General features: G+C 52.7%; 1 protein-coding gene across 1 annotated transcript; it reads left to right on the forward strand.

Annotated features, from left to right (window-relative positions):
- The first annotated feature begins 6,957 nt into the window (after positions 1–6,957).
- LOC138372333 (peptidyl-prolyl cis-trans isomerase-like) lies at positions 6,958–7,362 on the forward strand. The gene has a single exon (XM_069337616.1). The coding sequence runs from the start codon at positions 6,958–6,960 to the stop codon at positions 7,360–7,362; it is 405 nt and encodes a 134-aa protein (XP_069193717.1).
- Positions 7,363–16,634: the final 9,272 nt, after the last annotated feature.

Raw genomic sequence — 16,634 nt, forward strand, 5'->3', positions numbered from 1 at the left:
ACCCCCTGCTAGTAGAGGGGGGCTAGAGCTACAGGTCCAGAACCAACCCCCTGCCAGTAGAGGTGGGCTGGAGCTACAGGATCAACACCAACCCCCCTGCCAGTAGAGGGGGGCTGGAACTACAGGTCCAGCACCAACCCCCTGCTAGAACAGGGGGGGAGGGGGGCTGGAGCTACAGGTCCAGCAGCAACCCCCCCTGCCAGTAGAAGGGGGCAGGAGCTACAAGTCTTGCACCAACCCCCTGCCAGTAGAGGTGGGCTGGAGCTACAGGTCTAGCACTAACCCCTGCCAGTAGAGGGGGGCTGTAGCTACAGGTTCAGCACCAACCCCCTGCCAGTAGAGTGGGGCTTGAGCTAAAGGTCCAGCACCAACCCCCTGCCAGTAAAGGGGGGGAGGGGGGCTGGAGCTACAGGTCCAGCACCAACCCCCTTCCAGTAGAGTTGGGGCTGGAGCTACAGGTCCAGCACCATCCCCCTGCCAGTAGAGGGGGCTGTAGCTACAGGTCCCGCACAAACCCCCTGCCAGTAGAGGTGGGGCTGGAGCTACAGGCCCAGCACCAACCCTTTGCCAGTAGAGGGAGGCTGGAGCTACAGGTCCAGCACCAAGCCCCTGCCAGTAGAGGGGCGCTGGAGCTACAGGTCCAGCACCAATCCCCTGCCAGTTGAGAGGGGCTGGAGCTACAGGTCCAGCACCAATCCCCTGCCAGTAGAAGGGGCTGGAGCTACAAGTCCAGCACCAACCCCCTGCCAGTAGAACGGGCTGAAGCTACAGGTCCAGTACCAACCCCCTGCCAATAAAGGGGGGGAGGGCTGGAGCTACAGGTCCAGCACCAACCCCCTGCCAGTAGAGGGGGCTGGAGCTACAGGTCCAGCACCAACCCCCTGCCAGTAGAGGGGGACTGGAGCTAAAGGTCCAGCACCAACCCCCCTGCCAGTAGAGGGGGGGATGGAGCTACAGGTCTATCACCAACCCCTTGCCAGTAGAGGGGGGCTGGAGTTACAGGTCCTGTACCAACCCCCTGCCAGTAGAGGGGGGGCTATGGAGCTACAGGTCCAGCACCAAACCTCTGCCAGTAGAGGGAGGCTGGAGCTACAGGTCCAGCACCAACCCCCTGCCAGTAGAGTGGGGGGAGAGATGGAGCTTCATGTCCAGCACCAACCCCCTGCCAGTAGAGGGGGATTAGAGCTACATGTCCATCACCAACCCCCTGCCAGTAGAGGGGGACTGGAACTAAAGGTCCAGCACCAACCCCCCTGCCAGTAGAGGGGGACTGGAGCTACAGGTCCATCACCAACCCCTTGCCAGTAGAGAGGGGCTGGAGTTACAGGTCCTGTACCAACCCCCTGCCAGTAGAAGGGGGGCTGGAGCTACAGGTCCAGCACCAAACCTCTGCCAGTAGAGGGAGGCTGGAGCTACAGGTCCAGCACCAACCCCCTGCCAGTAGAGGCGGGCTCGAGCTACAGGTCCAGCACCAACCCCCTGCCAGTAGAGGGGGCTGGAGCTACAGGTCCAGTACCTACCCCCTACCAGTAGAGGGGGGGCTGGAGTTACAGGTCCTGTACCAACCCCCTGCCAGTAGAGGGGGGGCTGGAGCTACAGGTCCAGCACCAAACCTCTGCCAGTAGAGGGAGGCTGGAGCTACAGGTTCAGCACCAACCCCCTCCCAGCAGAGGGGCAGCTGGAGGTACAGGTCCAGCACCAACCCCCTGCCAGTAGAGGGGCAGCTGGAGGTACAGGTCCAGCACCAACCCCCTGCCAGTAGTGGGGGGGGGGGGGTTGAGCTACAGGTCCAGCACCAACCCCCTGCCAGTAGAGGAGAGACTGGAGATACAGGTCCAGCACCAACCCCCTGCCAGTAGACGGGGGGCGGGAGCTACAGGTCAAGCACCAACCCCCTGCCAGTAGAGAGGCAGCTGGAGGTACAGGTCGAGTACCAACCCCCTGCCAGTAGAGGGAGGGGGGTGGAGGTACAGGTCCAACACCAACCCCATGCCAGTAGAGGGGGTGGAGCTACAGGTCCAGCACCCCCCCCCCCCAGGCCAGTAGAGGGGGGGGGACGGGAGATACAGGTCGAACATCAACCCCTGCCAGAAGAGGGGAGCCGGTGCTACATGTCCAGAACCAACCCCCTTGCCAGTAGAGGGGGGGGCTGGAACTACAGGTCCAGCACCAACCCCCTGCCAGTAGACGGGGGCTGGAGCTACAGGTCCAGCACCAACCCCCTGCTAGTAGAGGGGGGCTGGAGCTACAGGTCCAGAACCAACCCCCTGCCAGTAGAGGTGGGATGGAGCTACAGGTTCAACACCAACCCCCCTGCCAGTAGAGGGGGGCTGGAACTACAGGTCCAGCACCAACCCCCTGCCAGTAGAGGTGGGTTGGAGCTACAGGTCTAGTACCAACCCCCGCTGTCATAAGAGTGGGGCTGGAGATACAGGTCCAGGATAAACCCCCTGCTAGTAGAGGGGGGCTGGAGCTACAGGTCCAGAACCAAACCCCTGCCTGTAGAGGTGGGTTGGAGCTACAGGTCCAGCACCAACCCCCTGCCAGTGGAGGGGGGCTGGAGATACAGGTCCAGGACCAACCCTCTTGTAGTAGAGGTAGGATGGAGCTACAGGTCAACAACAAACCCCCTGCCAGTAAAGGGGGGCTGTGGCAACAGGACCAGCACCAACCCCTTGCCAGTAGATGGGGGCTGGAGCTACAGGTCCAGCACCAACCCCCTGCCAGTAGAGGGGGGGGGGGAGGGGGGCTAGAGCTACAGGTCCAGCACCAACCCCCTGCCAGTAGAGGGGGGCTGGAGCTACAGGTCCAGCACCAACCCCCTGCCAGTAGAGGGGGGCTGGAGCTACAGGTCCAGCACCAACCCCCTGCCAGTAGAGGGGGGGGGAGGGGGGGCTGGAGATACAGGTCCAGCACCAACCCCCTGCCAGTAGAGGGGGGCTGTAGCTACATGTCCCGCACAAACCCCCTGCCAGTAGAGGTGGGGCTGGAGCTACAGGCCTAGCACCAACCCTTGGCAGTAGAGGGAGGCTGGAGCTACTGGTCCAGCACCAAGCCCCTGCCAGTAGAGAGGCGCTGGAGCTACAGGTCCAGCACCAATGCCCTGCCAGTTGAGAGGGGCTTGAGCTACAGGTCCAGCACCAATCCCCTGCCAGTAAAGAGGGGCTGGCGCTACAGGTCCAGCATCAACCCCCTGCCAGTAGAGGGGGGTGGCAGGAGCTACAGGTCCAGCACCAACGCCCTGCCAGTAGAGGGGGGCTGAAGCTACAAGTCCAGCACCAACCATCTGCCAGTAGAGGGGGGCTGGAGCTACAAGTCTAGCACCAATCCCCTGCCAGTAGAGGGGGGCTGGAGCTACAGGTCCAGTACCAACCCCCTGCCAATAAAGGGGGGGGAGGGCTGGAGTTACAGGTCCAGCACCAACCCCCTGCCAGTAGAGGGGGCTGGAGCTACAGGTCCAGCACCAACCCCCTGCCAGTAGAGGGGGCTGCAGCTTCAGGTTCAGCACCAACACCCTGCCAGTAGAAGGGGGGGGTGCAGCTATAGGTGCAGCAACAACCCCTGCCAGTAGAGGGGGGGGGGCTGCAGCTACAGGTCCAGCACCAACCCCCTGCCAGTAGAGTGGGGGGGGGGATGGAGCTTCAGGTCCAGCACCATCCCCCTGCCAGTAGAGGGGAATTGGAGCTACATGTCCATCACCAACCCCTTGCCAGTAGAGGGGGGCTGGAGCTAAAGGTCTAGCACCAACCCCCCTGCCAGTAGAGGGGGGGGTGGAGCTACAGGTCCATCACCAACCCCTTGCCAGTAGAGGGGGACTGGAGTTACAGGTCCTGTACCAACCCCCTGCCAGTAGAGGGGGGCTGGAGCTACAGGTCCAGCACCAACCCCCTGCCAGTAGAGGAGGGCTGGAGCTACAGGTCCAGCACGAACCCCCTGCCAGTAGAGGGGGCTTTAGCTACAGGTCCAGTACCAACCCCCTGCCAGTAGAGGGGGGGCTGGAGCTACAGGTCCAGCACCAAACCTCTGCCAGTAGAGGGAGGCTGGAGCTACAGGTCCAGCACCAACCCCCTGCCAGTAGATGGGGGCTGGAGCTACAGGTCCAGCACCAACCCCCTGCCAGTAGAGATGGGCTGGAGCTACAGGTCCAGCACCAACATCCTGCCAGTAGAGGGGGCTGGAGCTACAGGTCCCGCACCAACCCCCTGCCAGTAGAGGGGGGGGGGAGGGGGGCTAGAGCTACAGGTCCAGCACCAACCCCCTGCCAGTAGAGGGGGGCTGGAGCTACAGGTACAGCACCAACCCCCTGCCAGTAGAGGGGGGCTGGAGCTACAGGTCCAGCACCAACCCCCTGCCAGTAGAGGGGGGCTGGAGCTACAGGTCCAGCACCAACCCCCTGCCAGTAGAGGGGGGGGAGGGGGGGCTGGAGCTACAGGTCCAGCACCAACCCCCTGCCAGTAGAGGGGGGGGAGGGGGGGCTGGAGCTACATGTCCCGCACAAACCCCCTGCCAGTAGAGGTGGGGCTGGAGCTACAGGCCCAGCACCAACCCTTGGCAGTAGAGGGAGGCTGGAGCTACTGGTCCAGCACCAAGCCCCTGCCAGTAGAGAGGCGCTGGAGCTACAGGTCCAGCACCAATCCCCTGTCAGTTGAGAGGGGCTTGAGCTACAGGTCCAGCACCAATCCCCTGCCAGTAAAGAGGGGCTGGCGCTACAGGTCCAGCATCAACCCCCTGCCAGTAGAGGGGGGTGGCAGGAGCTACAGGTCCAGCACCAACGCCCTGCCAGTAGAGGGGGGCTGAAGCTACAAGTCCAGCACCAACCATCTGCCAGTAGAGGGGGGCTGGAGCTACAAGTCTAGCACCAATCCCCTGCCAGTAGAGGGGGGCTGGAGCTACAGGTCCAGTACCAACCCCCTGCCAATAAAGGGGGGGAGGGCTGGAGTTACAGGTCCAGCACCAACCCCCTGCCAGTAGAGGGGGCTGGAGCTACAGGTCCAGCACCAACCCCCTGCCAGTAGAGGGGGCTGCAGCTTCAGGTTCAGCACCAACACCCTGCCTGTAGAAGGGGGGGGTGCAGCTACAGGTGCAGCAACAACCCCTGCCAGTAGAGGGGGGGCTGCAGCTACAGGTCCAGCACCAACCCCCTGCCAGTAGAGTGGGGGGGGGATGGAGCTTCAGGTCCAGCACCATCCCCCTGCCAGTAGAGGGGAATTGGAGCTACATGTCCATCACCAACCCCTTGCCAGTAGAGGGGGGCTGGAGCTAAAGGTCTAGCACCAACCCCCCTGCCAGTAGAGGGGGGGGGTGGAGCTACAGGTCCATTACCAACCCCTTGCCAGTAGAGGGGGACTGGAGTTACAGGTCCTGTACCAACCCCCTGCCAGTAGAGGGGGCTGGAGCTACAGGTCCAGCACCAACCCCCTGCCAGTAGAGGAGGGCTGGAGCTACAGGTCCAGCACGAACCCCCTGCCAGTAGAGGGGGCTTTAGCTACAGGTCCAGTACCAACCCCCTGCCAGTAGAGGGGGGGCTGGAGCTACAGGTCCAGCACCAAACCTCTGCCAGTAGAGGGAGGCTGGAGCTACAGGTCCAGCACCAACCCCCTGCCAGTAGATGGGGGCTGGAGCTACAGGTCCAGCACCAACCCCCTGCCAGTAGAGATGGGCTGGAGCTACAGGTCCAGCACCAACATCCTGCCAGTAGAGGGGGCTGGAGCTACAGGTCCCGCACCAACCCCCTGCCAGTAGAGGAGGGGAGGGGGCTGGAGCTACAGGTCCAGCATAATGGGGCTGACAATGACCACAGGTGATAATGGGGCTGACACTGACCACAGGTGATAATGGGGCTGACACTGACCACAGGTGATAATGGGGCTGACACTGTCCACAGGTGATAATGGGGCTGACACTGAAAACAGGTGATAATGGGGCTGACACTGACCACAGGTGATAATGGGGCTGACACTGACCACAGGTGATAATGGGGCTGACACTGACCACAGGTGATAATGGGGCTGACACTGACTACAGGTGATAATGGGGCTGACACTGTCCACAGGTGATAATGGGGCTGACACTGTCCACAGGTGATAATGGGGCTGACACTAACCACAGGTGATAATGGGGCTGACACTGACCACAGGTGATAATGGGGCTGACACTGACCACAGGTGATAATGGGGCTGACACTGACTACAGGTGATAATGGGGCTGGCACAGTCCACAGGTGATAATGGGGCTGACACTTACCACAGGTGATAATGGCGCTGACACTGACCGCAGGTGATAATGGGGCTGACACAGTCCACAGGTGATAATGGGGCTGACACTGACCACAGGTGATAATGGGGCTGACACTGACCACAGGTGATAATGGGGCTGACACTGACCACAGGTGATAATGGGGCTGACACTGACCACAGGTGATAATGGGGCTGACACTGTCCACAGGTGATAATGGGGCTGACACTGACCACAGGTGATAATGGGGCTGACACTGTCCACTGGTGATAATGGGGCTGACACTGACCACAGGTGATAATGGGGCTGACACTGTCCACAGCTTGAGGACCTGACGGAGCGTGTCAAGAGGCTGGTGGAGGCTGGCCCGATGTTGGCCCTCCGGGAAGACCAAGATGGCCGAAGCTCCGCCAGGATAACTCTACAAGACGGACAGCTGTACCTCCACTCACTCCTGCGTCAGCCCACGCCCGCCCACGCCCACACCCTCCAGGTTACTTTATTACACCCACTAGTCTTACTGACATTACTGATTTACTGAGTTATGATAACTTATATGATAACATTTTGTTATACAGTTATCAGCATGATTTATTTCATTTTCTGCAGGAGAGTGAGGTTGTGGGCGTGCTGGAGCCCTCCTGCACCCTGGCGTTCCTTGACCTCGGGTGGGCGGGGTCAACAAGAGGGCGGGTCACCATCCGGCTGACCCCTGACACTCCGATGGCCAGACAGTTTGTGTTGTTGTGTACGGGCCAGCGGGGCCACACCTACCGCAACACTAAACTGTTGCATGTGGGGGCCAAGGGTCAGCCGGGGGAGTGTGTGAGGGGCGGAGACTACGAGAGTAATGATGGTGAGGGAGGAGCCCCACTGCTGCCTGACCTCCAGGGGCAGTACCGGAGGTCAGGCCAGGCAGGAGCTGTGTGGTCCTGGAGTTGGCCGGTGGGTCACAATCCCAAGAGTGCCCAGTTCGGCATCACCACCAGGGACTACCAGGATCGTCGCCAGTGGTCAGGTGTCTTCGGTGATGTGGTGAGCGGCCTGGATGTGGTGAGGGCAGCAGTCAAATACATTAACATTAGCGAGGTGACTGTGGTGAACTGTGGTGTTGTGCTGCCACTCTAGTTCACTGTACCATCACCATCACTACTGTGGTGTTGTGCTGCCACGCTAGTTCACTGTACCACCACCATCACTACTGTGGTGTTGTGCTGCCACGCTAGTTCACTGTACCACCACCATCACTACTGTGGTGTTGTGCTGCCACTCTAGTTCACTGTACCATCACTATCACTACTGTGGTGTTGTGCTGCCACTCTAGTTCACTGTACCACCACCATCACTACTGTGGTGTTGTGCTGCCACTCTAGTTCACTGTACCATCACCATCACTACTGTGGTGTTGTGTTGCCACTCTAGTTCACTGTACCACCACTACTGTGGTGTTGTGCTGCCACTCTAGTTCACTGTACCATCACCATCACTACTGTGGTGTTGTGCTGCCACTCTAGTTCACTGTACCACCACTACTGTGGTGTTGTGCTGCCACTCTAGTTCACTGTACCACCACCATCACTACTGTGGTGTTGTGCTGCCACTCTAGTTCACTGTACCACCACCATCACTACTGTGGTGTTGTGTTGCCACTCTAGTTCACTGTACCACCACCATCACTACTGTGGTGTTGTGTTGCCACTCTAGTTCACTGTACCATCACCATCACTACTGTGGTGTTGTGCTGCCACTCTAGTTCACTGTACCATCACTATCACTACTGTGGTGTTGTGCTGCCACTCTAGTTCACTGTACCATCACCATCACTACTGTGGTGTTGTGCTGTCACTCTAGTTCACTGTACCACCACTACTGTGGTGTTGTGCTGCCACTCTAGTTCACTGTACCACCACTACTGTGGTGTTGTGCTGCCACTCTAGTTCACTGTACCATCACCATCACTACTGTGGTGTTGTGTTGCCACTCTAGTTCACTGTACCACCACTACTGTGGTGTTGTGCTGCCACTCTAGTTCACTGTTCCACCACCATCACTACTGTGGTGTTGTGCTGCCACTCTAGTTCACTGTACCACCACTATCACTACTGTGGTGTTGTGCTGCCACTCTAGTTCACTGTACCACCACCATCACTACTGTGGTGTTGTGCTGCCACTCTAGTTCACTGTACCACCACCATCACTACTGTGGTGTTGTGCTGCCACTCTAGTTCACTGTACCACCACTACTGTGGTGTTGTGCTGCCACTCTAGTTCTCTGTACCACCACCATCACTACTGTGGTGTTGTGCTGCCACTCTAGTTCACTGTACCATCACTACTGTGGTGTTGTGCTGCCACTCTAGTTCACTGTACCACCACTACTGTGGTGTTGTGCTGCCACTCTAGTTCACTGTACCACCACCATCACTACTGTGGTGTTGTGCTGCCACTCTAGTTCACTGTACCACCACCATCACTACTGTGGTGTTGTGCTGCCACTCTAGTTCACTGTACCACCATCATCACTACTGTGGTGTTGACCTGCTACTCTAGTTCACTGTACCACCACCATCACTACTGTGGTGTTGTGCTGCTACTCTAGTTCACTGTACCATCACCATCACTATTGTGGTGTTGTGCTGCCACTCTAGTTCACTGTACCACTACTACTGTGGTGTTGTGCTGCCACTAGTTCACTGTACCATCACCATCACTACTGTGGTGTTGTACTGTCACTCTAGTTCACTGTACCACCACCATCACTCCTGCATCACCATGGACTGCGTGTTTTGATGACAATGTAATTTAAGGACACACCTTTATCACTATATCATCATAACTTCACTATCTCTGGTATTTAACACTTGGGTATTTATACTTTGGTATCATATACCTGACAATCACGGCTGTATCACCATCAATGCTATATCTTCTCAGTACTGTCACCTATCATTGCTGTATCACTATAGCTTCACTATCACCTCTATATATCACCATCACCTCAGGCCCCACACTTGGGGTCATATACTGACCATGTTGAGTAACAAATTGTTGGTGTCACCATATGACAGCTGTTGTCACTGTTATATCACCAACAGCTCACTATCACATAACACTGTCACTGTTACACCAACATCATTTTACTGTCTCTGCATTATCACCTCACACTGATATATTTCCTCCTTACATTTACTAATATATCACTATCACTGCTACAGCACCACTACCTCACCATCACTGCTATATTACCATCACCTCACAATCACTCAGGTGTGTTGTGATATTACCATACTGGACCATGGTGTGTTGTGATATTACCATACTGGACCATGGTGTGTTGTGATATTACCATACTGGACCATGGTGTGTTGTGATATTACCATACTGGACCATGGTGTGTTGTGATATTACCATACTGGACCATGGTGTGTTGTGATATTACCATACTGGTCCATGGTGTGTTGTGGTATTACCATACTGGACCATGGTGTGTTGTGATATTACCATACTGGTCCATGGTGTGTTGTGATATTACCATACTGGACCATGGTGTGTTGTGGTATTACCATACTGGACCATGGTGTGTTGTGGTATTACCATATGGGTGTGAGGTGGTGTTATGACCACACATACACCAGTATGATCATACTGTAGCTGGTGTATGATGTGCTCAAACTGTATAGTGATGTCTTGGCTGATTAGCCTAGTATCACGAATATTAATTTATGTAGTTATTCTTTTTTCGACAACACACTAGTATTAAATGTGTATTGCCAATGTATGCCACATATATCTATGTATAATATATATCTGTACCATAAGTCCTTGCCATGTATTTGTGGATATATATTAGAAGTCTAGTGAATAGCAGTAGCCTAATGTCATGTAGCTTGAAAAACATCCATATATGCTTATATTATGGAATGCTCCATAGTGCTGTATAGGAAATATTATGTGAACTATGATGGAGAATGTATAAATTTAGGTCTCGGATGTATTACTGTCATGTATACTGTGTAATTTCCCTTTCATTATTGTTCATTACATTGTCCTCTAACATTAAATTAGATTTTGGCACTGTGGGATGTATACCACATAGACATGGTTTTGATACACATGTATATATATACTTTATATTGTATTCGTGTATACTTATGTATAATGGCTGGCGAGCAGACATCGTGAAATCCTCCCTTAACCCCTCCTCCCCTCTCCCGCCAGTGTTACCATGTCTTGCCAATATGAATTCTTTGTTCACATGTTTTTATATCATGATATAATCTTTAATGTACTAAATTATTGATATATATTATTTTGTAAGGTTGTGTGTTATAGTCTTTATTTTGTTTTGATATATGAATTAGAAGTTCTTGATGGAGATATGTCTGTATATGAGCTTGAGATATTTGAAAGAGAGGAGTCAGCTGACTCATAGAGGTGGATACAGTGTCGCTCCCGGCCAGCATGGCTCTGGGCGGTCACTCTTTGATTTTCTCAGTCGAGCGCATGTGTTGCCGCTACGGTCCGGGTTTTGTGACCTTATTTGTGTCATTTTACTGCTAGGATATTTGTCATGTTGCAGTAATGTATACCATGGATCAGTTCTACCATTGTGCATCCTTTATACCAGGTGATAGGTGCTGTTATATATCTTAGTGAGGTGGGTACCTGAAGATCTTAAGTGATGCCATTGTGCTGTATATGATATTGATTCCTCATACCTCATTTGTTAATGGTTGTGACACCACCACCACCACCCTGTATTGGTATTAGCAGCATAATAGGCGCCAGTGCCCCACTGCGACACGATAGAGCCTGGCGTCAGCTAGTGCTGATTGTATGCAGTTTTGAGACCTGTTGATGATCATGCCCAGCTTTGAGAAGCTGGATAAATCATTGAGTGTGAGTTTATAGATTGTATTCTTTTTTATGTTATGTTAATGCCCAGTAAACTGGAATAATATTTTTTGTTAGCCTTTCACTCCCCTAGACACTTATTGATATTTGGCCAGGCTATGTTTTCCATTAATGCTGTAGGTTACTGCCCCTTAACATACATACACACACACTATATATATATATATATATAATATATATATATATATATATATATATATATATATATATATATATATATATATATATATATATATGTCGTACCTAATAGCCAGAACGCACTTATCGGCCTACTATGCAAGGCCCGATTTGCCTAATAAGCCAAGTTTTCCTGAATTAATATATTTTCTCTAATTTTTTTCTTATGAAATGATAAATCTAACCATTTCATTATGTATGAGGTCAATTTTTTTTATTGGAGTTTAAATTAACGTAGATATATGACCAAACCTAACCAACCCTACCTAACCTAACCTAACCTATCTTTATAGGTTAGGTTAGGTTAGGTGGCGGAAAAAGTTAGGTTTGGTTAGGTTAGGTAGGTTAGGTAGTCGAAAAACAATTAATTCATGAAAACTTGGCTTATTAGGCAAATTGGGCCTTGCATAGTAGGCTGAGAAGTGAGTTCTGGCTACTAGGTACGACATATATATATATATATATATATATATATAATGTGTGTGTGTGGGATTTTCTTTTTTGCTTTCACGACTGCAATGCGTACGTCGCCAATGTACATGTGGCAGACGCTTCACGAAACTGTCAGAATTAGCAGAATAGAAAATATGAGAGCAACCGTACAGGGCCTGGGAGCAAGGTCGAGTTAGAGTCCCTGAGGGTCTCTTCTCAGACTAGCCTCACCTGGTCCTGCTCCACGTTGATCGTTGGAATCTCCTCAATGATGTAACACTTTAAGGGACTCCTAGGGTCCTCATCACATTTATAGTTTGTGACTTATAGGCAACTCGGTGTTGAAGACACTTAGAGCTGAAGGCTTGAGTAATATTGGCAGTATTCACAAGTGGTTCAACGGAAACACCGCATAAAGCTTAACAGTAGTTTATTTACTAACTTAACCACTAATACAAAGGGTGCTTGATTTACTTTAGATTGGCGTCAGCAAAGCTATGGTTATATCAGCGAGACTCTTGACGTCTGGCTAAACGACTCGTATCCACTCGTGGAGAAACACCTAACTTAACACAGTTGACAGCCAATCATTAACACGGCAACCTAACTGCTGGTATGCAAAGGGATCACAAGAGTTCCAACCGGATACTCGGTAATGATGATATGCAATAAATACAACTACACTGTCAATGGGACAGGCAATAACATGCACAATAATAATGTCACACAATAACTAAATGTGTGGTGTATGTGAAGCTCACATTCACAGACGAGTGAAATGCCGTGATACCACACAGATAACCACGCATACACCGTCGATTCACCTATGACCTGTGACAGGTATTAAAAGGTAAGAACTGTGGTTGATCCCTCAGATCAACACAGACACAATAAAACAATGACAAGATATTGTACTTACAGATAGGTACCTTCTCCTTACTCACTCACTCAGGCACATTTATACAAGCACTCGTAGGTGGCCTGACAGCTGGTTTCGCTCGTAGACACGGAGGGTACTTGCAGTAGGGCGGGCTGTATGCTTAACAAACAGACACATACACACACACAGGCACTGGCGATGAGCAAGGTGGTGACGTCACGTAGTAGTGAGGGCGGCGGCGGCGGGCGCTCGAGGTACTGAGGTACAGAGGTACTGGGGTACTGGGTACTGAGGTACACGCTCGGGACGAGTGGCGGCTGTGGTACCATGCAGGTACACTTGTGGTAAAGTAACACACAGGTTACTTAGGCGGCGGCACTGCCTTAGTTCACTCTAAGTCACTCACAACGATCTTTGTCACCAGGGGTTACCTGATACCAGTCTGTTTCGCTCTGGAGATTTGTCACTTTAGGCTTCTGAATAATATATTCACACTCGTGATTCCGGGCGAGAGTATCATATAATCTTCAGACGCTGAGTTAACTTGACGGTGAGGAATAGACGGTGTTCAGTCTATTGGCCGATAGACAGAACAGAACACGTCCTCTTGGTTTGGTATCCCTCACTTGAATGGATTTTTGCCTGAAGCTCAGGGCGTCTTGTGGCACACACAAGGGGATTACAATTTGACCAATGGCATAGCAGCAAATGAGCGGGAACCAATCATATTAGCTCGTTCGATGAGCAGTAGGAGGAGTGACGTCATGAACACGTCAAAGCTGTTATTGTCCATCGCGCCGGTTGACCCCAGAGGTCAGACGGTCTGGCGTCTACCCTCTGTCTATCACGCGGGCACCAGCCATGTACTGACTGACCCTTTGGTGGCAAGTATGCTTAACTTCCTGCCTGGACATACGGCAGCCTCCGTATTATAAAAGTGTTCCTGGTTAAGTGGGCATTCTGGAGATACCCAACATGCCAGGTCACTATCCAGGGTTAACAGAAATAGGACCTTGTGCACAAGATCGGTGCACTGTGCACAGCAATGAGCCATTCCAGTCAACTGTGGGAGAATCTTGAGAGACACTCTCTCACACACATTCTCCCAAGGTACTTCACCACTATATGTCTTACAGGCACACTCTCCCATGGTACATCACCACCATGTGTCTTACAGGCACACTCTGTTACGAACCCGGATTCAACGTCCTAGCCTGGAGCAGTGACAAACACGCCATCTGTGGGTCAGCTCCCGAAACCCCCGCCAAACGAACGACGACACCTAGTGAGGACAGCGTGTACTGGCCTCGAGGACCAGTTTCCCGTCTGGTTCAGCGCTCAACACCGCCGCTCCTGACCTCTGGTGAGGTGGTGCTCCGAAGACAGCGCCATCTATGGAGTGGATATGTCGAGCGTTTGTATCTGAGCCTGTGAGTGTGGTGTATTAGTGTCCCAGTTATTGATGACGTGTCTGTTTACAGAGCCGACCTGGGACCACTGTGATGAAAGTGGAGTCAGTCTACCCGAGGCAGCCAGTCTCCATACAGTGAAGTTTGCTGCAGCTGTCGTGACGTCGTCCCCCCGGACGAACACTGTGGTGTGTTAAGCCTGCCAGTGGAGTGGCAGTGGAAGGATTTACCCGGGACCGACGGTCGGAGACGATAATCCACTGGGGTATTGAGGACAGGAGGGTGATTGGTGATATCACACGAGACTCCTGTCTAGGGCGTACCCCTTATATCGTTCGTGGAGGGGCCGTACCAGCCTTGGTGGCTCTGTACCTGCCAGCAGACCTGCTGGACGTGTGGTTGACGGCCTCCACGACGGTGCCCCCAGTGGACCTGTGTTGTGGCTGACCTGTGGCCAGGGTAGGCTCGGCGTTCTCCGAGGACACGTCTTGAGGCCACGAAGAAAGCACCGCGGACTCAGCACCTAGCTTCGAGGGTCCATAGTCTCCAGCAGAAGACTACAGTGTTGATCCCCTTTGTAAAGTGTTAATACCCTTCCCCCTTGTGTACGTTTTACTTTTATATATTTAAATGGTGAAGGTTATATTATATTATATTAAGTTCTTACCTTTCTTTCCCTACTCCCTTTAAGTTACTTGCGTCACGGATCGCATCCCTTGATAGCCTCTACTGGCTTGGGGCCGGATATATATCTTCCTCTAACTACATCAGAGTAAGAACCCCGTTGCGTCCCGAGAGGGCCGTAACACACTCTCCCATGGTACATCACCACCATGTGTCTTACAGGCACACTCTCCCATGGTACATCACCACCATGTGTCTTACAGGCACACTCTCCCATGGTACATCATCACAATGTGTTGTACATACACACTCTCCCATGGTACATCATCACAATGTGTTGTACATGCACACTCTCCCATGGTACATCATCACAATGTGTTGTACATGCACACTCTCCCATGGTACATCACAATGTGTTGTACAGGCACACTCTCCCATGGTACATCATCACAATGTGTTCTACAGGCACACTCTCCCATGGTACATCATCACAATGTGTTGTACAGGCACACTCTCCCATGGTACATCACAATGTGTCTTACAGGCACACTCTCCCATGGTACATCACCACCATGTGTCTTACAGGCACACTCTCCCATGGTACACCACCATGTGTCTTACAGGCACACTCTCCCATGGTACATCACCATGTGTCTTACAGGCACACTCTCCCATGGTACATCACCACCATGTGTCTTACAGGCACACTCTCCCATGGTACATCACCACCATGTGTCTTACAGGCACACTCTCCCATGGTACATCACCACCATGTGTCTTACAGGCACACTCTCCCATGGTACATCACCACCATGTGTCTTACAGGCACACTCTCCCATGGTACATCACCACCATGTGTCTTACAGGCACACTCTCCCATGGTACATCACCACCATGTGTCTTACAGGCACACTCTCCCATGGTACATCACCACCATGTGTCTTACAGGCACACTCTCCCATGGTACATCACCACCATGTGTCTTACAGGCACACTCTCCCATGGTACATCACCACCATGTGTCTTACAGGCACACTCTCCCATGGTACATCACCACCATGTGTCTTACAGGCACACTCTCCCATGGTACATCACCACCATGTGTCTTACAGGCACACTCTCCCATGGTACATCACCACCATGTGTCTTACAGGCACACTCTCCCATGGTACATCACCACCATGTGTCTTACAGGCACACTCTCCCATGGTACATCACCACCATGTGTCTTACAGGCACACTCTCCCATGGTACATCACCACCATGTGTCTTACAGGCACACTCTCCCATGGTACATCACCACCATGTGTCTTACAGGCACACTCTCCCATGGTACATCACCACCATGTGTCTTACAGGCACACTCTCCCATGGTACATCACCACCATGTGTCTTACAGGCACACTCTCCCATGGTACATCACCACCATGTGTCTTACAGGCACACTCTCCCATGGTACATCACCACCATGTGTCTTACAGGCACACTCTCCCATGGTACATCACCACCATGTGTCTTACAGGCACACTCTCCCATGGTACATCACCACCATGTGTCTTACAGGCACACTCTCCCATGGTACATCACCACCATGTGTCTTACAGGCACACTCTCCCATGGTACATCACCACCATGTGTCTTACAGGCACACTCTCCCATGGTACATCACCACCATGTGTCTTACAGGCACACTCTCCCATGGTACATCACCACCATGTGTCTTACAGGCACACTCTCCCATGGTACATCACCACCATGTGTCTTACAGGCACACTCTCCCATGGTACATCACCACCATGTGTCTTACAGGCACACTCTCCCATGGTACATCACCACCATGTGTCTTACAGGCACACTCTCCCATGGTACATCACCACCATGTGTCTTACAGGCACACTCTCCCATGGTACATCACCACCATGTGTCTTACAGGCACACTCTCCCATGGTACATCACCACCATGT

This window comes from Procambarus clarkii, chromosome 38 (genome assembly GCF_040958095.1).
Source record: "Procambarus clarkii isolate CNS0578487 chromosome 38, FALCON_Pclarkii_2.0, whole genome shotgun sequence".
NCBI lineage: Eukaryota > Metazoa > Arthropoda > Malacostraca > Decapoda > Cambaridae > Procambarus > Procambarus clarkii.